The sequence below is a fragment of the Pocillopora damicornis genome, chromosome 2, assembly GCF_964200805.1.
Source record: "Pocillopora damicornis chromosome 2, jaPocDami1.2, whole genome shotgun sequence".
Classification (NCBI taxonomy): domain Eukaryota; kingdom Metazoa; phylum Cnidaria; class Anthozoa; order Scleractinia; family Pocilloporidae; genus Pocillopora; species Pocillopora damicornis.
This window is the reverse complement of record NC_142671.1, coordinates 29,316,265-29,339,560: the sequence shown is the minus strand read 5'-3', so window position 1 is coordinate 29,339,560 and position 23,296 is coordinate 29,316,265. Positions and strand designations below refer to the sequence as shown.

The following is a 23,296-nucleotide window of genomic DNA, read 5'->3' as shown; positions in this document are numbered from 1 at the left end:
GATCGAAAATGAGTGCGTGCGAGCTCTAAATTATGCAGTTTTCAGGCCGTCCTTGCATGAACTAAAATGTAACAGCAGGACTTCTCTAGCCATAAATATATACATATGGCCTTCCATTACCAAGGTATAGTGATATTTTTTGTATCGTGTCCTTCCTGACGAAACCACGGGTTAATTACCAGTGTACGTGTAATTCATGCCAAACCCGGCCTAATGTAGTGTGGCAAAAATGCATGTGGTAGTTTCTCAAAATCTCCAGCAATACTATCACGAGGGATTATAAGGTGAGTCTTCAAATTCATCGTTTCGTTTTTCTGGTATCTTCTGCTGTTTTGATAAACCAACCAACCAAACTTCGTTAAAATTGTAAATGGCGCCATATTGAAATGAACAAAATCAACATTGCAATGACACACGCAAAGCATTGTTTGAGTCGCAGCCGCACTTAGCTTTTTATGTTTGCTTTGACATCAATAGTTCCTTACCTTAGAAATCTTTTATAGGCCCTTGTTATTCCGCTTGGAAGATATTTTCGAAATACTGTCCTTTGGTGTAAAGGGGGCCGACCGGCTGACTCATTGAAGCTTCTGAGCCGGGATGGGTAAAATAAAGTTACTTTTTGATGTCATTTTCTACTTCGTGTCGCAACCCAGTTACGTTTAGTCTACTTCGATCCTAATTTTGGCTTTTTTGACGTCCCACACTAAAAGGGTCCCGTAGAAAACGGCAGGTAACGCTAGCGATTTGCCGGATTTTAATTAATTTTTCATAGGTTCCTGTCACTCTGCATGACATACGATAATCCGTCACGTAACGAGATCAACGAACAATTCATTCTGCCTCACATATAAAATCTAAACAAATATATTGCCATCGTGAACGAAAACGATTCAACAAAGAAATAGACTTTACAAAATTTCACAAATATAAACCGTACGATGAAAATAACGATACAATTTTCCTACGGAAAAACAATGTGATCAGTTAACGAAACTAAACAAAAAACAAAAGCGTAATAATCGTCGGTGAAAGGAATAAAGACAACGGTTGCTTTAACTCCAGCAGAAAAAGAATGTCTTGTTCTTTACTTGATATTGTTGGTAGTGTTGGTTTTTACAATTTTCAGGTGTTGAGACAGAGATTGAACTTATCTTAGCAAGAAGTGGGATTTTCGTGAAGCCCGTCAATTTTTCGGAAATTAATGTTTGTCCTTTACATAGATCAAGCCTCGGAATCGGATGGAGAAGAGCTGGTAGATTATGTTCTGTGCCACAGGATGTTTCCGGTCACAAAAAGGAATCTAAAGAAGTACCCGCAGCAGAAAGAGGAATTACTTTGCAGCACTCAAAACAAATTTTTGAACTTACGAAAAAACCTCGTACCCGTCGGATCAGGTAAGCGACTACAATGAGTCATGATCTTGTAAGAACTGACGTCCCTCTAGTTTATTCTCATTGTATATAAGGATAAACATCCGTATAGTTTCTCATTTCACGCAGGGTAGTTGGCGGGAATCACAGACTTCATATCCTAACTTCAAACCACTTCACTGTCGCATAAAACAGTCGCCAAGTTTGACAGCAAATTTATTTTCATGTCTTTTAAGAATTTTTGCAAATATTTTCACGTCGGAAAACACTGGCGTTCACTCAACATTTTCGTCTCTTTCAAAACTTATTCAAAACCAGTGATGGGCTCCTGTCAAAATTAATTAATGGCGTGGGGAACGCTCTAATTGAAATATTCACAGATATTAGAATTCCTTCTAAAAATGCAGACAAAAAAGGAAAGGAATGTAAAATACTGACTCGTGACAAGGTTAACTACAGAATGCGTCATCAGTTTGGGATTTGTGGGGCTTTTGCGTAGTTTTGTTCTTTTGCCACATGCAGAGCTATTTGTTCAAGGAGGATGTGTGAGGTAAAAAAGTATAAATTAATTCTTTCTCTCAAAATATTAAAGGAATTTGTGTGCGATGTCGACAGTCCCTAGCAAAAATGAAAAATAAGTTACAGTCGCAGAGCTTGGGTGCCACAGGAGGTGTGGAAAACATCACAGAAGGTCTAAGTGGTCAAACCTTGGTGAGTTTCTTCAAAGTGTTCATGAAGAATTTCCATCAAATATAATTAATAAAAGTGGAAAACCTTAACGCATTCTCTGAATTCTCCCTTCTCCGCCCTTTTCATGCCTAGGGATTCAACCCAGGTAGGAGAAGGGCGTATCCAGGCTAACTTGCATGCGCATGCTCAAACGCCGCCATTGCCGCCCGTCAACGACTTGGCAAAACCATACATGGCACAAGAATTGGATAGGCGTGCTCTACCCAGATAGCATATCACACTCCAGGATATATTCAAATAATAAAGGTTTTAAATTATTAATATGGCTTCTCCACATTTTTTTCGAAATGCTCCAAATGGAAAATAAAACTGAGAAGTAACTGGATAAAGATATCAGGATAGGTTATTAGTAAGTTATATTATAAGGTGAAAATAATTATCGACTATAAACTTCCGCCTTGCATGCGACACCCCGCGCGTGTATACGGTTGATCTCATTTTGAAGCCATCCAAAGCAATGTGTTCACTTTTTCGTCAGGTTGATGAACAAGGGAGTGACTCTGATATTCCTGCCACTTGTGCTGTCACTGTTGGTGATGAAGCATTGCCAGAAGGTTTCACATCCAGACGGCAGAGCCTATTTGTTCCGCAAGAAGATTGCTGAAAGAGTGATGAAAAGCTCGAGTCCAGACAACGAGTCCCAGGTGCAGCTAAATCGCTTCTTACACCTTCGAGACGTCAGTCCAGTACGTCACACGTTATCAGTGCCGTGGAATACAGCGCACAAGCGTACTAAACGTAGATACCCACGGAAAGCTCAACAATGTATTTCTGCAATGCTGGATGTCCTGGCACCTGAAAATTCGCAAGAACTGTGGACGGAGCTTTGTGATCGTTACGCTGTATGCAGCAAGAGTCAGGTTGTGGTCGAAGGCAGAAGTGGAAAAGAGACGGAACTTCTTAATGCATTTCCTGAAAGCTACTTGAACGCACAATATTGGAGCACCAGACGGCAAATACTTTCTTTGATGGCAGACAAGTTGACAAGAATATTTCAGGAGATGAGGGAGTTTATTCCAACCGTTACTAGCTATCGCTACAACATTGCCCGACGCCACAGGCTGATATATGGAAGAGCTGCTCCTCTTCCAAACCAGGAGAAAAGGAGAATGAGAATTGAACCTGTAAAATTAGAACATTTTGTTTCTTTTATAACAAGTCCACACGTTATTCAAGATGTTCCTTTCGGGGAAAAACTTCTGAAATTGTCGACTGGCGAGATCATAAAAACACCCAATGTTATCAGAACAATGATACAAAAAGCGTATTGTCCAGCAGTATCAACAATACTGCTGTGAAACCAACTTTGAGCCTATGAGTAAGAGAACGCTACAGAGAGTTTTGGCCGTGGTGTTCTTCATCTGTTCGGAAGTCTCTGCAAGGACTGATAACTTCTCAGCATCAGGGGTGGAAGCATTTGATGCTTTAGAAAAACTCGTAGATAAGCTTGTTGACTGTGGCAAGACTCAGCAATGGGCGAGGGAAATTAAGTAGCAACTTCGTTTGTCGAAGCAGTACCTAAAGGGCGACTACAAAGTGGGTGCATATTTTATAATTATTATAATAATCACGCGCTTGTCATTTTACTTTTTATTTAGGTACATGCAATGGAGGCCTCAGAGGTTCCCGATCATTGTCGAATTTACGCGCTAAGTGACCCAAGCAATGCTGAATTTCGGGGCTCCTGCGACCATCTCCACAATGAGTCATGTGAACAGTGTTATGACTTACAAGAAGTATTGTGTACCATAGAAGATGAGTGTTCAAGTGCGCTCTCGTCAGCAGAAGATCAAGCTGCTGCAGACCATTAAACAGGCAAGGGATGATATCATCAGCTGGAAAGCCCATCAGCTACGTTCAGTCCACCAAGCTGAGGCAAAGCATTCAGTTTTAGCCAAACTCGACAGCCGATCGGTGCTGTTAGTCCAGGACTGGGCAATGAAATATATGCCCCGAAAATATCGAGGGGCACAGTCAGATTGGTTTGCGAAGCGAGGATTGCCATGGCACATCAGCGTTGCCATAAGACGGTCAGAGGATTCTGAGCACTTTGAATCGCAAACACTTGTTCACGTATTCCAAAGCTGCGCCCAAGACAGTGTGACTGTGGCTTCGATAATGCTTGACTGCCTCACTACCCTGAAAAAGGAAATTCCAGAGCTGGAAATGGCTTATTACAAACAAGATAACGCTGGCTGTTATCACAGCAGAAATTCAATCATCTCAGCTAAGCTGGCCGGTGATGCCGTGGGAGTGGCTGTTGTAAGAAACGACTTTTCGGACCCTCAAGGTGGAAAGGGGGTATGTGATCGCAAAGTGGCAACAATCAAGGGAGACGTTGGAAGGTACGTAAACGAAGGCAATGATGTCATCAACGCTGTACAGTTCAAAACAGCCATTGAATCTGGCCAAGGAACCACAGGAGTGAAAGCAAGTTATGTTGCTGCCAAACCGTCAAGCACCTTTAATATCAAATGGGATGGCATAAGCTTACTCAACAATTTTGAGTACGATGAAAGTGGCGCACGAGTGTGGAGAGCATTCAATGTGGGTTCCAGTAAAGTAGTGCCATGGGCCAAGTTCGAAGGAGTCATGAAGCAGCCCGAAAAATTGGAAATCCTAGACCCGCCATCGCCAAATCCAAGTAGCACACCCACGTTCAAGATTGTGGGACACCGACATATTAAGAAAAGCTCTGTCAAAGCAGATTTCTCAACTGAAAGCGAAAACCAAGATCGACGCTGTATTGGGGAATATAAGCCAGATGACATGCTTTTCCCGTGTCCAGAAGAAGGATGTGTAAAAGCATACAGTCGCTTTGCAAACCCCCAGACACACCTAGAAACTGGAAAACACCAAATGATGCTCGAACAGGAAACTCTCTACGATAAAGCTAAAAGAGAATATTCTTCCAAGCTGACGGAGGGACGCAGTCGAATACCAAGCGTTCAAGTTGCTGCACAATCAAAGAGTGACGGCTTGCCTCCTCTCACAATGGGTTGAGCCCTGAAGAAAATTAAGAAAAAGGTGCGTTTTACAAAGAAACAGATCGAATTCTTAACTGACCAATTTCAAAAAGGGGAGTATAGTGGACGGAAAAGCGATCCACAGGAAGTTTCGAAAACCATGAGCCTAGCAAGAGACCAAGCGGGGGAACGCCGATTTCAACCTGATGAAGTCCTTACGTCGCAGCAGATTAGTGGCTTCTTCAGCCGTCTTTCAGGAAAGAAGCGATTAGAAGTTACAGCCGCCGATAACGAAGCAAAAGCTAGTGAAGTCTCAGACGTGGATATGGAGAGCGTCGACGAGGACGAAATCTCCGCCGAAGCTGAGAAGCATCCTAGCTGCAGTGTGTGCAAATGTGATGATAGATGTGGCTATTCAGCATCCGATTGTATCTTTCGATCTTAACATCTGCGAACTTGTACAAAAACGTACAACCACAACTTTAAGAGTGGATAGGCTAAGAGACACGTGCATCGACCTTGGGCTGGATATTTCTGACATTTCACCTCAAAAGAGGAAAAAGCCATTCATCGCAGACTCACACAATCGGTCCAGGAGTGTACCTGCCCTTCCAAGTAACTGAGTACTGAACGTTATTTACAAGAAGGTGTTGCGTGACAGCAGAGTCCTACATATCGGATTTCAGTCACATGAGCCCACCACTGCTTGTGAAACCTTCTTACCTTTGTGTTGGACGATTTTCAGTATATTCGAAACTGGCGAGTGTAGAAGGCGCAGAGGGGATGCAAATGCTCGAATCCATGTTCACCGGATGAGAAGTAAACGTAAACTAACGGCTTTGGGCCACATTCAACCTGTTGAGTGCAATTCAACCAGGTTTAACCTGTTGTGTGATGAATTATGCAGAAATTATGGCGTGATTCTCAGGGTAGCAAAGTCGAAAATTGTTTCTCCTGTCTCCGTATATAAGTGTAGTTATAGACATTTTAATATATTTCTAGTCATTTTAACGGCCAGTGAAGACATAACTGACCAAAACTGTTATTTGTGTCCAACGCGTTTAATTTTGTTATTATGCATCTCATTATGGCGTCATAGTAATTTAACCGAAATTCGGCTGGTGGTCATCTTTTGATAGTCAAAGGTCCCAAAGAAATAAAACCCAAATCGTAACGAACTATCTTTCAAGGCTTCTTGGTAGTGTTATTGTAAACTTTGAGACACTACCACATGTATTTTCGCCAAGCTATTCTAGGCCACCTTTGCCTTAATTTCAAAAGGCCGAAGATGTCGTCTCTTAATAGGGACGTAGCTCCGCCAAGAATAACATGAGACAAAAACTGTCACTTTGCCTCGATAATGCAAGTCCAACTCAATATTTCTATAACTAGAAAAGTTCTTCCGTTACATTTTTGTTAGCATGACAAGTGCTCGAAAAGTGCATAATTTCAGGATCGCGCTTGGTGAAATTTGAGCTATTTAACCCCGGAAATGTTAAAGCAAATTATTCCCGTTAAAGTGCATATTTCAAAAATCTAACCCCATTTCCTTTTGTTTACTAGATAAGACTACCCACAGGCAAAAAATGAACCAATCGATTTCTGACCGTGTCCGCGACTTTTTCAATAATCTGTGATTTTTAATGACATTTACTCTTAAACATTTTTGGTCAAAAAATAAATTTTCTAGGACTAAAGCTCCCGTTATCTATCTACATTTGAAAAACGTAGTTTGTTTTGACATAAATTCTCTAATGCAATCAAAAAACGCATTTGTTTGTTCCAATGTACCGTGGTCCCGCGCATCCCAGAGTTCAGTCCAGATTCTAAAATCTCGTCTTTTGAGGCCAGGATGCTAATGTTACCATTCGCGGGTATTAATTTTCTTTCAAAGCGGAATGGTCTCTGCTGAAGTTACAAGGGAAGCACTCAAATTTGCAGAAAGGTGTTTCATGGAAGCGAAAAAGGCTTGAAATTATTAACAAAAAAAAAGCTAAAAGGGCGAGCAACGCCACCAGAGAACACACTACGTTGGTCGGTGTAGGACGAAGATGATGTGATGATGGGGACGAAGTGATTCCATCGCTAACAGTGTCAGCTTGATAGATAACTCCCTTAAAGTATCGAAGAGCACAGTTATTAGAATCAAATCGCGACAATCGATGCCTAATTGGACTTGTTATCTCGACTGGGAATGGCAACGAACACCACCCGACAGCTATTTGCAAAACCTGTGGCTTGTTTACTATGAATAAAGAGAGTTTGAGTGAGGAGCAGTGTGTAAAATGGTTCCAGATTCATCAATATTTTTGGGGTATTACGAAGCTAAAGGCTCCTACTCAAGTATAGAGATTTAATGTGCCAAATGGCTGTGGTGCTGGGTGGTTGTCATTTCATTAGGTATGTACACAAAGATGAATTCTGATTAAATTCAAAGGCTCTTTTAAGTTCAGTTTAGAGCATTTAGGATGCTTGTGACACTTGATACCATTATGGAAATCTAAGAAACGCTGACCAAGAATGTCACCAAAAAAGATGCTCATGAAGGTGTCAATGATATTTCTCACTCAACATATTGTGCAGCTAGGGAGTGGAGTTTTGCCTTGTTGAACTTTTGTTTTCTGAAATACTTTTGTTACCATGGTAACATCAAAAGTCAAAACCCAATTTTGGTCCAACCAGGGGGAAATTTTTTTTAATTTCATCAAGGATGTTGTGTATGCATTCTTCCAATCTTATTGCCCGGTAAGAAAATGTTGGTTTCTTCCCCAACAAGAAAACATTACAACTCCATAGCGGATTAAATGTGTACCTCAAAAATTGAGGTTGTTAAGTATTCATACATTCAGGCTATTGTTCTTTCTCATTACTTATTCATTCCGATGAGTTTGCCGACATGCCGGCATGCTTCCGAAGATCGTGAAGAGCGCAACTTCCTTGATGTAGGTGAGATATTTTTCTTTTGTTAACAGATGAAATAAACTCTCCCGGGAATCTGCTTGATTCGGATCAAAACAAAACGATCGGCGCTCGAAATGATAAACTATTTTCGCTTTTGCTCTTCGCAGTGATTACAACAACTCGTCCAAGATCCATTTTTAAATCTTTTGTGACGCTCTTTAATCCTAAAAACATATTAAGGCTAAAAATACACCGTGAATAGAAACTAAATCCATTCAAATGATTGCAGTTAATCGATCTCGAGTTCATTCATCTCAAGACAATGTAAACAAAAGGATACAAGATCACAAGTCTGTTCGCGCAAGGTAGCTTAATTACGCTATTGTCCAAGTCTTTTGAAGTACCTTCCGCAGTTCCTTTGGTCCTCTTCCAAAATATCTCACCTTTTTCGAAACGAATAAAACCGACACGTTTTCGGCAGCCACCGAAAGCAATGCCCAAAGAAATAAACCGAGCCTTCGAGGTAAAAAAATCCAGCGGTGTCACCCATTTCAAAGCGTCTTGTCCACCCGTTCCTCACGTTGTAACCCAGTAACTACTGGACTTGTAATGACGTTGTAACCAGTCAATTAATGCATTGTAATCGGGATAGACCGATTGACAAATCTAGACCTGGGGGAGGGGTGAATGAGTAACTAAATTGCCCATAAGAGACGCCATATTGGATTTTGATGGGAATGTTTTTTGGGCCGGGTAAGAGGAAAGGATTTTCCTCCTTTAAAGTGGTAGACAGATCAAATAAAACCTGGAAATCCACCGTCCAACTTCCTTCTACTCTGCCTCTGGAAAAAGAGCAACATCGTAGTGTGGAAGATGTGGAACAAGGTGAAGAAGAGGAAGATCCGTGCGCGTTGTGTGATGGTGACCCGCCAGATTCCGACGATGATGTGGTGCCCACTTCCTCCACCAGCTCCTACAAAATGCGCAAGGAAAGGCTCCACAAAAACTGGGAATCCTTGCGATCCACATTGCTGAAGTTCTCTGTTGAAATGGAAGGTTTCGTGCCCCATCAATGTAATTGTGGTAAAACGGTGGAAAGTCGATGCAGGGATTGTAGCTTTACGGCATACTTCTGCCTTGATTGCTGTAATCACCTGCATCAGACCAAACATCATTTTCATCACCCAGAAATAATACAGGTATGCATGACCTTTATAATTATCAATTTTGTTTTTTGCCCAGAAGAGTAACCCGGGTTTAAGAAATTTATTAAGCTTGTCTTTTTTTTATACTGAACTTTTCAGGACGGTGTTTGGAAATTGCACACTGTTCCTGACAGGACATTGAGTAATCCCTATCATTCTTGCTCATTTTCCTACACAAGGGAAATAACGGTTATAGATGAAAGAGGTAAAGCTATCCCTAAAGACCAAACCATGATTGTTGTTCATGTTAATGTAGTCCTGGTATTCACTTTTTGCAGTTATTTAATATATTGTAAACATTTATATTGTTTTGGTGAGCTTAATTCTAAGGTTATTAAAATATCGGTATAAAGTCAGCAATGTTCTTCCTTGTTGAATATTTTTTTCTGAAGGTGGTCAGCATCTATTGAAGATTCTCTGTTGTACTTGTTTTAGTGTGGCAGAGAGTTTTCTGTTTCAAGGTTTGTGGCCTGCTACGCCAGTGGAACCAACCTTGGCATTCACCACAAGTCTGATGGAATTTACCCTGGCACTTGTGATGGAATGCCAAGTTTCCATTTTTGATCTTGTGAAGGCCTTAGACTTCTACTCCCTCCCTCTCAGGTTCGTTATAGGTTTAGCTGTAAACGACTCCATCATGTGATAGTTATCAGGGTCGGCCAGGGTTTTTGGGTATATGGTATTAAGGGGCTTTTTTAATTCGGGTATACGGTATATTTCAGCTGAAAGATGGGTATACTACTAATTTCGGGTATATAGTAGACTATATAACGCTTTGATTAATTTTAGGTATATTGGGAGAAATCTTGGGTGTTTTGGGGTATTTTGGCAGATCTTTTTCGGGTATACTGGTATACCACTGTCCCCCGCTGGCCGACCCTGAATTATTGAGGGCAAAACCAAATAAACCATCACACAAATAATATAGAAATCATGAGATCATAATATATTATTGCTTTAGTATAAATCTTCATGACCTAGCCAAAACTTTATCATGATCTCCTTCATAGATACTGAAACTAAACAAATGAAAATACAGTTGAAGCTCTCATACATGTACACCCTCGGGACACGTTAAAAGTGTCTGTAACTGGAGCTGGCCACCTTACAAGAACTGTTCTCATAAGCGGCCACCACCAGAGGTGTAGCCTAGATGTCCGCTTATGAGAACTTTCCCAGCTAACAAATATTTGGACGACAAAAAATACCACCAAATGAAATATTGCAAACCACACAATGTTATGATAATGGTGAATGTACAGTACTGTATACTGCAGAATAGAATCCAGTTCCTTCTGCAAGTTCTAAACTTCCAGACTCAAACTGATTACTACTCACTATCTATCACAGAATAGATAGTGGGTAGGGCAGCCAATCAGAGAATAGCATTCGTGATAGATTTACAATAGAACAGATGTAGCAAATTGTTATATTTGTTATTTATTGTTTTAATTGCAGAAAAGGAAGATATATGACCAATTTATTGACAGCTTTGAGGAATTCAGGTGGCTTAACAATTAATGTTTGTGAATTTAGAACTTCCAGCAAACAGTTATCTTGCAACATCCCAGTTTTATGTGTATAAGACCTTTAGAAGTGTTTTAATGAGTAACTTAGATTGTAGTTAAATGTTTTGGATCAACTTTATCCTTAGTTTAAATTTTATTATCCTTTGTTTCTGTGTATGGTAATTTATGGTGATATATGCAGATAACCAGTTTAAAACAAAGAGAACTGAATGAAGTGTTATAAATTTGACACAAAGCATCAACTGATACCTCGGTAGATGGTAATGAAGACCATAGAAATTTGGTCAAGTTAAAAGTTAGAAATACCTTGTGATCAACACAGTTTAGGTTGTAAAACCATGCAAAGTCTCTTGAGGTGAGCTCCTGTATTCAGTGCATTTGGTGACACCCGGTGTTCTTCAATTTTTTTTTTTAGAATCCAATTCCTTCTGCAAGTTCTAAACTTCCAGACTCAAACTGATTTGCAGAGTTTTTATTTAAGTGGTTATGTTAAAAAATTATTATTTAATACAGAGATAATTCTTGTTACTTTGTTGTGTGAAAAGGAATAAAAACAACCAATATTCCTTTTGATTGAGTTTTACATATAATTAAAAGTATTTTCCAAAAAATATAAGACTACAAGTGAAAGAAGAAGTTACTCAAATATCTGATTTAATTCTTAGGCCACAATAGTGCAACAAATAATTATCTATTGTCATTAATGCTGGTTCAAAAAATACCATATGGTTTGGTAATTTGAACTCGATAGATGCTTTTATTAGTTTAAAATGCTTATTAGTGTAAACACTGTGCACATTAAAGGTATGTCTCTTTACAACAGGTATCATGTAAAGGCTCTCCAGTGTTTTACTGAAAATGAGGTTTGCCCACTCAGGTGTCCAGTTTGTCCTGCTTGTCCCAAGGTAAAACTTTGAAAACCTCTGCTGCCATTTTCAAAGAACTAAATTCAGATTAATTAAAGTAGTTTTCAATATAGAGATTAAATGTTATGTTGTGGTGCATTTTTAGTTCTCTGTTCATTTGGTTTGTAATATATATTCAGTCCAACAATTCCAGTAGTTTGCAAATGCACAAAATTTAAAGGCTAACACTCTTGCAAATATGCTATATTATCAGATGTTTAGGTGAAGTGCTTCCACACACATATATAGTTGCTGTTTGTTTCATATATATATAATTATTACCCACTATCAATTTTATTAGTGTTCACAAAAAAGGACAAATAACAATTTATAAATAACAAAGACCTGTTTAGATAATTTATGACCTTGTTATGCAGGTTGTATAATTACAACACCTTAAATCCTTTTGTCTACAAAATGTAATGTTATACTTTACAAATTTATTGTCCAATAATTGTCAACAGGAAAATGGTAGAATATTCTTGTCTCTGGATGCCTGTTTTGGGCTGCCTAGAAAAAAGTCTTCTGGTGGAAGTTATCGACCCCCACTCAGTGAAAACATGTTTTTTCACAATCAAGAAAATGTGGATAACTTCATGGCTGCCTATCCTTCAAGTAGAAATGAACCTAACAAGGTGTGTCTTTTTTAATCTCTGCATTAAATTGTCTGTTCTTTTTCTTATTTCTGTGAATTATTCATTACATTCTAAAATAATGTTTGTTGTGGCTATTGACTGATCTTATTATTAATGGATGAATAATTTGATCAATAAAATTAATCATTAAAAATTGATCATTTTTTTTTTACAGCACCTTCATTGTGTTATTGCCATTACTGTTTTTTTTTTCATCTTCCTGTAATTATAGTAGCTGTCAAAATGTCCAGGAAGTCAATGTACTCGATTTCTGGAATGCAGGCGAAGAGTTTGAAAGTGATGAAGATGATGACAATGATAGTGATGTTGAAGTGTGACTATTTATATTAAGTATTCGGACAAGGATTACTGACTATTTGTAATAAGTACCGTAGTTTTGACAAGTCTGTATATGATCTAAGGCTAGACAACATTCTCATTTCTGGAGCATTAAACAAATGTTCCTATGTACTGTTTTTGTCTTGGTTCACTGATAACATTTACAGAATTCGACTTGAAATCGTGGGAAATATGATGCTTGAGAAAGTAATACCTAACAACGCAGTGCAACTATAATTTAGTACCAACGTAAAATCATCGACAAATTGCGTACTCTATGATTGGTCACAAGTTGTAGCGCGCACAATTTCTTTAACATTATATAAAAGAAATAAAAACTTGTCCTCCTGTATTGTTGTGTTGTATAAGTACTTGGGAATTTTTAGGAACACTCCATGCATTTTTATCATGTTCCCAAGCTGACTTAATTCCTGCTTGCTTAGCTTAACAATGCACTCGTATGGGGATATAATGTCGTTCTTTGAAGTCCAATGTGCAGCAAAAATGACTGTAATCAATCGTGTGACAAATATTAACAACGTTTTTCGGATAACGAGTCAAAGAGTGAGAATTTTTTAGCTAATATTTGTGAATAAGACACTGCAAGCAGCGTTAGGCCCTGTTTATATGAAGGAGAGTTGTCCCTGGTAGGAGGGTTACCCTCCATACCAAACCATCTTTACAGAGCGTTTATATGAAAAGAGTTGTTCTTACTGACCGAGTCAAAGTCGATCTTGCATAATTACTTAGAGCTCGTTTAAATATTCAAATCCTCATTTCTCCTTCCTTTAAGTTCCTTTCGTTTACTCCGCTACTGTTACCTTGGCTGAGTTAAATTTTATGTTAACAATATAAATTTGCCCTTGAAAACCTATATTCTAGCAATTATGTTAAACTCGGCACGAGAGAAGTTGTCTCGGGAAGGCTTCCCGATGACATGCCTCGTTTTCAATCAAATCGATACTGAAGGTTGGTACCAAGAAAAAATATGTTCGTACCCGCTCGTCTTTGAAATGGCCAATTTCTCGAACTTCTCGATTTCTCAAACCAAGTTTCCTCAAGGAACTGAAAAACGGGGTGAATTTTGTAAATTTAACATAATAGGCGCTATATCCTATACCCGGCATATCAGCTCTTCACCCCGATTTTACTGTATTTCAAAGGGAAACTAAAAAATGGGGTGAATTTTGTAAATTTAACATACTAAGCGCTATGTACTATACCCGGCATACCAACTCTTCACCCCGATTTTACTGTATTTCAAAGGGAAACTAAAAAATGGGGTGAATTTTGTAAATTTAACATACTAAGCGCTATGTTCTATACCTGGCTAACCAACTATTCACCTCGATTTTACTGTATTTCAAAAAGAAACTAAAAAATGGGGTGGATTTTGTGAATTTAACATACTAAGCGCTATGTCCTTTACCTGGCTAACCAACTATTCACCCCGATTTTACTGTATTTCAAAAAGAAACTAAAAAATGGGGTGAATTTTGTGAATTTAACACACTAAGCGCTATATCGTATACCCGGCATATCAACTCTTCGCCCCGATTTTACTCTATTTCAAAAAGAGGCTGAAAAATGGGGTAGACACAAAAACAGACTGAAAAATGGGGTGAATTTAGTGAATTCAAGGGCTTTCCAGCACTGTCTGCAATTTTCAAGGACTTTTAAGGTCGTGAATTTTTTTTATGACATTCAAGGATTTTCAAGGACTTTCAAGGTGAGTGCGAACCCTGTCACTATTGTATAGAGACGCATGGGGGCGTGGTGGACAAATTGTCACGGTATGCGCTGGACCAAAAAATATACCTTACGCCGGGTTAGCATGCACTGGGCCCAAAAAATAGCTCTTGTAAGGGCACTGCGTTATGTTCTTGGGCAAGACATTTAACCTTTACTATGCCTCTCTTCAGTCGGGTGATGATACATGGGAACCGGTGTATTAACTGCTGGGGGAGGGGGAGGGGGTGACCCTGAAATGGACTAGCATCCAGGGGAGAGTCGAAAACACTGGTCGTACTGTTAAGTATCTTCTGAAGACGTAGCATTGGAACATACATTGTCTTATGTACATCATACGCTAAAACGCATCAATAAGTTCATTTTAATATATCTCGGCTATCCTATTTATTGATATGTACAGTGATTTATTAGAGTGTGTAGTAGCAAGTGACAGTGGAGGATCCTTCGTTCCTATCCTAATCATGATTTTGTATTTAAAATAGAATATAAGTCAGCAAGATGTAACAGATTAGTATCGACTAAGAGAACACAGAATCATGAGAAAAGGAAACGATAAACAGACTTATGAATTACAACTTTGGTTATCTCATTCCATGCAAACTGCGTTTTTTCTTTACAATAGGGAATTTACGCAACCACAACAGCGTTGGCAACGAGAACATCGCTTAAGAGAAGGGGAGGAAGAACACTGCAGGGCAAAGACCTGCACATGTGTTTTGCAATCTGCTAAACTGTACAAAGAAACAACACGAATAACCTCAAATAAAGCTTTATGTCTTTGTCAGCACCATTCTATGAATGTAAATAGTTTCAAGAGTCTCAATGAAATTTCCAGAAGGAAAGGTTAGCCTCCCACATTGCATTTTCGTTGTCGTCCTCTGTGTGGTTGCTTAACTTTACAGTGAACCGTTACATACACCTTATTGGATGGTTTAACATATAATACGCGCGGGTATTTTGCGAGTTGCGTAGCAAAACGAGCTAAATGTCCGGACGTATTACATGTTAAACCATCCAATAAGGGATTTATTATTTCATTATTGCGCCATTTTCTAGCATTTTGGCACCTAGTTTTTGAAATACAACCTCCATCGCCTGAGAATCTTATCGATCTCATGAAGCGTGCGCGAATGACGAAAACAACACAAACAAAAAGAATTAAATGTCCTCGCAAGTTTCCTTCTGTTGAGTTAAAAAAATGCGTTCCCGTCGAAAGGTCGTCGCTTAAAAGTCAAGCGTAAAGGACGTAAACAAGTCAATTTTGCTCCCTTTTGTCCAACCATTTTGTTGCTCTACGCTTTCCGTCCGTATTTGCTCTGTTCTAAAACAGTCAAACCGGGGCATTACAGGCTCATGATCTGCGCGTTCTCATGTCCAAATATGGTAAAATGGCGCAATAGTGGAATCATAATGTTTTCACTTTCTACTTCGTAGCTGTCTCTCCCTGGACATTATTGTCCCGTGAGAGACAAACTTGTCGGGATGAAGGGCATCCTTTAAACCCTGCGTCTCCGAAAGGTTTTGTTTCGGCCGGGCAGTTTGCAGAGCTTCTCGTCGCGGTTGGATGTAAGCAGTCGGCCAGGCGACAAAACTCCCTTCTTCTACTTCCCCAGAATGGGTGGGATATTCTTGCCATGGCTCCACTTTTTCCTTTGACAAGATATCCTGTATCATCACTGCGGCCCATCCGGTTTTCAGTGCCCGGCCGTGTACCATGGCTTGAGCAGTTACAACCACCCCGACAAACGAGTTTGTTGGAGTTGTCAAGCAGCTCAACTTCATTACCTAAACCAGACAAAGAAGTATAGATTGAATTGACTGAATTGCTCAAATAAAATGCTAAGTATAGTGACTAAAAGACAGCAGTTTCCTATTGGTGTCACTATGATTGTCCAGTCAGATTAAAAGCCGGAAAAATCAAGTTCAAAAATATAAATATATAATTAAAAACAAACACACAGGAACACTGTGAAAATCTGTAATGCCCGTGGGCGTTTACCGGAGGATTACGGACCGCTAATTAACCAATCAGAGCACGTGTACTATCGCAGCCATATAATAATGTGTTGTATTGTATTGAGGTGATTGTAACCCACAAATTATTGGATTGTAATGAGATGATTGTAACCCACAAATTATTGGATTGTATTGAGGTGATTGTAACCCACAAATTATTGGATTGTATTGAGATGATAATGTAATACAAAAATTAATTTAGATTGTATTGCAATTATCGTAACCCAGGTCCATGGTCCACTGTTGTGGACCCAGTCCATGTACCACCTTGTCAGGGACTGTGAAGGTTCATGGACCATATCACTGATGGGCATGATCCCATTGGACTACTCTGGCCTGATAGGCTACTTTGAGCCTGATTTTCTTTTAACACACTGCGATTCCTGCAGTTTATACGTATAAGATGCTTGCATTCAGACTGGATTCCTTATCAGTATCGGCAAGTGTTTCTTAAAGCTAATGTTTTCTACAATGAATCCAAGTGAACAGCACTTTGTCTTTTGCATCCCAAAAGCTATATTATAACTATACTCTTTCCATCTTATTGTACTTGCCATGGAATCATTATTGTTTGAAAAGTAATAAGTGAAAAACTTTAGGAAATACTAAGACTTCAATTGCCAGCAAAATCCTTAAAATACATAAGGTATAGAAGGAAGCATATATAATGGTTGGATTGCAATGAGATGACTGTAACCCACAAACCATTGAATTTTACTGAGATGATCCACAAATTATTGGATTGTAATAAAATGATTGTAATCTACAAATTATTGAATTGTAATGAGATGATTGTAATCCAAAAATTATTTACGTAATAACCATGTGCACCATGCGCAATGGCTTTACTGTAAAATTCCAGACTGAGGGATGAAATGTTTGCTTTATGGACTGAGCCTCTGGGTATGGTCCATAAAGCAAAAATTCAGCCCGAAGTCTGTTAAGTTATTTATTATATGCCTTCACATAGGCAAAGCAAGCGGAATAGAGAGAACATCTACATTGCCTATCATTTACATCACAATTTCATCAGGGTAATAAACTTATGAAGAAAATCTTCTTCAGAACTCATATTTAAAGAAGAGTTACATGTTTTGTTCAATGTTCAATTTTGTCTTTTTTCAACGAAGTTTCTTTCAGGGAAAGTCACTTTCACTAGGTTTTGTGGGGGGAAAAAATCTGTAATGCCCATAAGCAATTACCGGGGGATTCTGGACCCCTAATTAACCAATCAGAGTGCACGTACTATCGCAGCCACATAATAATGGATTGTAATGAGATGATTGTAACCCACAAATTATTGCATTGTAAGGAAATAATTGTAATCCACAAATTTTTGGATTGTTATGAGATAATAGCATTCACAAATGATTGAATTTAAATTAGATAATTGTAATCCACAAATTATTGGATGGTGATGAGATGATTGTAACCCATAAATTATTGGATTGTAATGCAAATATTGTAATCCACAAATAGTTGGATTGTAATGAGATGAATGTAATCCACATTTTGGTTTTGTCCTCGGGTACCGGTACACAAGAGCCGATACAAAAGACCGAAAAATACATAACAGCTAACCAATGACTCCTAAACAAAGAAAATACAATGGTTATTCCTTTACGCACCGGTACAGCACCGGTGCACGAGGACAACTAGACAGTTCATCAGTTATCTGGAATGCGATGGATCGTTGTGGGACTATATATTAATACACATAAACATGCTAAATGTGACTTTATTTGTAGATTGGAATTTTTATTTTCAGTTCTCGAAATGACAATAATCTTAAATATAAAATAACTGTCATGATATTCATTGTAACTGATGGCGAGATGACTGTTAAGCCGCACATGCATGAATCACTATTGTGAATACTGGTACTTGTAGCCCGCAAATAAATGGCTCTCATTAATTTAAATGAGATGCACGATTACTGGTTTATAAAATATTGTGATGGTTTGCTTACCTATCGACCCGTGAATTTTTGAGAGGTAAATAAAGGCTTAGAAATATTTATAACTTATCGATCATATCCGATCATCAAATCATCAGACAAGTGCCTCGAACATTAAACAAAGTAGAATACCTTTTATTATTAGTGATACTCACCTTAAAAATGATCGATAAACCAAATTTACGACCAGAAAGGTGTCGGCTAATTGCACAGATAAAGCGTGTGAGCTTGCAAATAAAGGAAAAATATATCTCTTCTGAATCGATCGATCCGAATTAGCGCGCCAGTGATACGTAGACATACGTACACACGACATTTTAGCTACTCATTCACCCCTCCCCCAGGTCTAGATTTGTCGATAGGTCTATCCCGATTACAATGCATTAATTAACTGGTTACAACGTCATTACAAGTCCAGTAGTTACTGGGTTACAACGTGAGGAACGGGTGGACTAAACCTCTTAAGTAGGGATGATTTCACAAGTAAGTGCGATTTTGAGAGAGAATTTCACAACTCTAGTTCAGTTTGGAGAATAGTCTTGGCTGTCACTGCTCGAAAGATATATTTATTGGGAAATTTATTCCTTATGGCTGAGGGAAATAAGCCATCTGTACCCAAGAAAAAGCATCCAACGGATCGAGGTCCACAGTTCTCGTTCAACATACAAGTTCCTCGAACTCAGGAGAGCAGACTTCTCGGTATCAAAGACCGCATAAAGATGGCCAAAGGCTCGTTGAATCTTACAAAAGCGACGACAAGCACACAGAATGCAGATTTGATGTAAGCTCTTCTGTTAGCTTTTGAGGAGAAAATTGAGAGGAAATGACTGACATCGAGCGATCTGAGCTTATCATCAACGGGAAGTCTGAAATACACCATCCACAATCGCACGGTTTTCAATTCCTTCAGCTTCTTCCACTCCATCTTCGCGTATTTCTTTGCCTTTTACTGATCCTTTTTCTCCAAATTCTCCTCCAAGCAGAACGTACGCCACAAAGAATGCAAATCACTGCATCTTCAGCAGAGAACGACTCCTTATATCTCTGCAGTGAAGAATCTCCGCGAACTCTGTTTTCTTTTTTCTCTAATACGCTAACGACATCATGTTTTTATTGTGGAAAACCCCTCGGTTGTGAGTCACTTGTCTTTAATCGACAGAGTCATGTAGTGTCAGTGACAATTTCATGTGTTGGTGGAGATTCTTTCAAGTGGCGCTCCTCCCCTATCATGGGAGGATCTCCTCCAAAGTGCTACGTAAATTTGAGGTGAGCACTCTTTTATTTTTGCTTGAAATTTACAGAAATTTGTTTTCTCGGTATTTTACAGTTTTTGTTTTTTGTAACTGGTCACTTCTCTGTCTCTCTTTCATAGATTGATTCATGGAGTATTGTCCTGTGGCTTGACAGACAGAATACACAAGTTTCTGTCAAGCAGCCAACATCGGGTCAGAGGGAGAAAAGACCTCTGACACAGGTTAGCAATGCACATGCGCAGATGCTCTGAAAATCATGTAGTCTTTCTCCTTGCAGGGAGAAGGCAGTCAACAGCAGTTTGCAGGTTGCTAAATCATGAATGTTTTACCAAGATAGCTCAAACTGACTGAACTGTTCCTTCTTTGGTTTGTGCCTTACCAGATAAAATTCTAAAATACTTCTATTTTTAATCACTTCAACAGTCTTGAAAAAGCTCAGTTACTTGACAGTCATGAAGAGGGTCTCCAATGAGTCGATGTTGGCTACTCAAGAACAAGTGAAGAGTAACCCTGCATATGCTGTGAATGGAGAGGTACAAGTTGTCATTTTAATTTCATTTTGTCTTTGGCCACATACTTATACACCTGCCATACTCGGAATATATTATGTAGACTGGCACATACAAAAATATAAAATCTTATATCAGATTGTAAACCTTGAAAATATCTGTGAGTAGAGAAATGTGACCATTTTTATGTTTTGATTTCTACCATTTCTTCCTGCAGTGAGTTATAACAGATGCAAGGCATGATTCCAGTCGATCAACAGCACACACAACAGTGTCAGCCCTTTCTTTCTGGTAAGATGATTTCTACTTGATCTCTTTCTATGATATGTTGAACCTCTGGTATGTTCAACACAAGGTGTTAGCAGTTGTCGACTGGAGTAGGGCCAATGAAACTTCAGCAGTAAGCTGTGAGGTCCCTATGACAAAAGAGCTGCTGACTTATCTCTCTGAGACACAAGGTATGATAAATTTGCATCCTCAATAATATCATATCGCATATGTAATACAAATATGGAGGTCAAAAGTATCTTTTATAATGCAGCTAAAGTAATTCTTTTTTCAGGGTTCCATCTTGCAGAGGTGGCATATGGCTTTGTATTACAACTAAAAACATGGATCTTGTCAAAAGAAATGCTTAATTCCTTTTACTCTTGGCATGGTACTCAGTACACACATGTATTTTTTGGCTCTTTGTCTTGATGATTATGACTATTTCTTGAAAGTTAGCATTTTATTGGTATTAATATTTTTTTGTTTATTTTCAGGTGCAAAGTCTGTGACTAAAGCAATGAAGGAAGTTGCCTCAGGGGCCCAGAGGGATGAGGGCTCAAAGTGGTTTTTTGAATTGTTAGACAAAGGTAAGATATCTCTCTTATGAGAGTCATCAAAAGCTATATTCTCTCCACAATTACCTGCAGATGTCAAATTCCTTCTTGATATAAGATGACTATGATGGAATATAATAATTCTGAATATTTTACAGTGAAAAGTATGAGGACTCTTGTATACTTCTTCATGAAGAACAGTCCACCCAATGAAGAAGAATTTCAGGGTACACTGTTGAATGTAGTTGACCATTACCAGGTCATTTGAGTGACTGTTTATTGAGAACATAGTATTTTGTTTTCATTTCTGTAAGTACCTTTTGTTGTGTTATTCTAGTAAGATATGACATGATCATTACCTCAAAGATTGCACATATTTCTCTAATAATGGTGAACAAGATACATTATACTTACTATAATTATTACTACTGATTTATTAATCTATTTCTCTATAACTTGGTGTATTTATTACTCAGGGAAATCATGTCAGATGCCATGCGGAGTCACGGTGCAAGCAGAATGGCTATGTGATGAGCAAAAAACTTTTAACTAAACCTGAAGTAGTAGCTGCATGCAGGGAAGCCATTATGGGCACTTCAATTTATAGGCATGCATCGGACTACATGCAGGTAATTAATTGACGCATGCTGTATGTTTATGTTTCTTTGCATGAAGAAGTTTATCTCTTCTTCCAAGTTAATGATGTTGAGGTAAGGGCCATAAATGAGTTGAACAAATTCATTTTCCAGTTAAAGAAAATCACCCATAATTTGTTGCCTTCTTCAGTGCAGGGAAACATATTGGAATGAGTCTCTCCATTCAGTGATGCTCATTTATGCTGCAAAGCAGATTCATTATGGGGATGACACATACAACATGTGCATGGAGTTAGCCATTCTTAATTGGGTAATAAACTTATGTTGTTAATTCTGCTCAATTACTTTGGCACTTTTTGGATTCACTGCCTTCTCTTGCTCATTGACTCATTTGTCTTACAGAATGAAAATGTGAATCGAGAAGCATCGTCTCTACAGATGTACCAACATACCAGGCATCCAAACCGCTTGGCAGAGACCAGGGTGCTTACTTCAAAGACATTTAATTTCAGAGAAACTATCTGGACTACCTTTTTTTAATATAAACAAATGATGTCTCTTCTGTTTTCCATTGCACCACAGTTTCTGTGATAATTACAACTAGGAGCCCAAATGTTCAGTATTAATATGTGAGGTCATTAGGGAGGACCAATTCTAACAACTGATGGTACCAAGCAATGAAAACATGAATATTAGGTTTGACACAAGGTATTTCCAAGCAGACTCGTTCTCTGTTTCCTCCTGTTACTTTTCTTGGCACTGTATATCTTTTCCTAACCTATAGGAAAGTCACTATAATTTGCTGTGTGGACATTGTAAAATGGACCATAAAAAAAGTTGGGTACCTGGGCTCTCTTTGAGGTGGGCATTTGTATGAGAATTTTATTATTCTCTTTTATGCCCCATATAAGGAAACCTTGACCTCACATCTTTTACAACACAATTGGGCATCCTTTCCCGCACTGCATTAATGTGGTCCCCCAGTTCGACTTTTCTAGCCTGGTAAACAGGGTCTTTCCAGAGCCCACATTTGTTCAATGCTCTCCAGTACGTCTTCTAATCTTTTCTACGTCGCACGTGATTTTGAATATGTGCTTCGCGATAGCCAAGGTATTGGCGACTGTCGGTCGTTACACATGGCGTTTGCCAACAGTAAATACACATTTCGAACTCGTCCCCTCTTACATCAGCTATTGTGGAGACAAGGTGAAATAACTGTTAGAGCGAAAGCGCAACTGAACGGTCATGAAGTCTGATATGATCGTACAACTAGTCTTACCGCCTACATTTTATTTTGGACAATTTTTATGTACATTTTTCATGTTTAATTGACACGTATGCCCATGGTGGAGCATAAAATATCGCAATAAATATAACTTGTAGTTCTAAAGAAATAACTTCTTTCAAAATATTCTTAGGCAGGACAAAACATTCTTAGGCGGGACAAAACATTCTTAGGCAGGACAAAACATTCTTAGGCAGGACAAAACATTCTTAGGCAGGACAAAACGTTTGGTAGGTGTCACGCAAGGCTGCATTTCGGAAAATGGAGGCATCAAAAGGAGGCAGTGTTAGACATGAACCGTCGCATCATACGAAAAAAATCTGTGGTTTGCAAGTATATTCAAACCAGTATTTCCTAGTTTGAAAAAAATCAGCAATTAGTTACTTCTGGAAAATTATTGCGTTACGCGAGTGTTTCGATCTTGGTGATACATTATCACAGTGATTGTTGGTATCGAACTGTAGTCCTAAGTTACCTTTCTAATGTATTGTTCCAAAGGTTAAA

At 38.7% G+C, this 23,296-nt stretch overlaps 2 protein-coding genes and 1 pseudogene across 9 annotated transcripts; all 3 read left to right on the top strand.

Moving 5' to 3' along the window:
* The first annotated feature begins 2,506 nt into the window (after positions 1-2,506).
* LOC149050727 (uncharacterized) lies at positions 2,507-5,705 on the top strand (annotated as a pseudogene).
* Positions 5,706-8,648: 2,943 nt separating this feature from the next.
* On the top strand, positions 8,649-12,952 carry LOC149050726 (uncharacterized). 6 transcript variants are annotated; one of them, XM_089198281.1, is made up of 6 exons: positions 8,682-9,186; positions 9,292-9,397; positions 10,651-10,697; positions 11,545-11,626; positions 12,091-12,261; positions 12,494-12,952. In XM_089198281.1, the coding sequence occupies exons 2-6, from the start codon at positions 9,389-9,391 to the stop codon at positions 12,494-12,496; spliced, it is 312 nt and encodes a 103-aa protein (XP_089054407.1). In that variant the 5' UTR covers positions 8,682-9,186; positions 9,292-9,388; the 3' UTR covers positions 12,497-12,952. The 6 variants fall into 6 exon arrangements, with proteins under 6 accessions (XP_089054403.1, XP_089054404.1, XP_089054402.1 ...); XM_089198280.1 differs by having other exon boundaries at positions 12,437-12,952; XM_089198278.1 differs by lacking the exon at positions 9,292-9,397 and having other exon boundaries at positions 8,658-9,186; positions 12,437-12,952.
* A 5,797-nt stretch (positions 12,953-18,749) lies between these two features.
* On the top strand, positions 18,750-22,218 carry LOC149050725 (uncharacterized). Of its 3 annotated transcripts, XM_089198282.1 has the most exons (10): positions 18,750-19,591; positions 19,698-19,799; positions 20,002-20,111; positions 20,305-20,378; positions 20,650-20,745; positions 20,852-20,944; positions 21,070-21,170; positions 21,388-21,540; positions 21,698-21,817; positions 21,910-22,218. In XM_089198282.1, exons 4-10 carry the CDS (start codon positions 20,318-20,320, stop codon positions 22,045-22,047), a joined length of 762 nt encoding a protein of 253 aa, XP_089054408.1. In that variant the 5' UTR covers positions 18,750-19,591; positions 19,698-19,799; positions 20,002-20,111; positions 20,305-20,317; the 3' UTR covers positions 22,048-22,218. The 3 variants fall into 3 exon arrangements, with proteins under 3 accessions (XP_089054408.1, XP_089054410.1, XP_089054409.1); XM_089198284.1 differs by lacking the exon at positions 20,650-20,745; XM_089198283.1 differs by lacking the exon at positions 20,650-20,745 and having other exon boundaries at positions 20,305-20,545.
* The last annotated feature ends 1,078 nt before the right edge of the window (positions 22,219-23,296 follow it).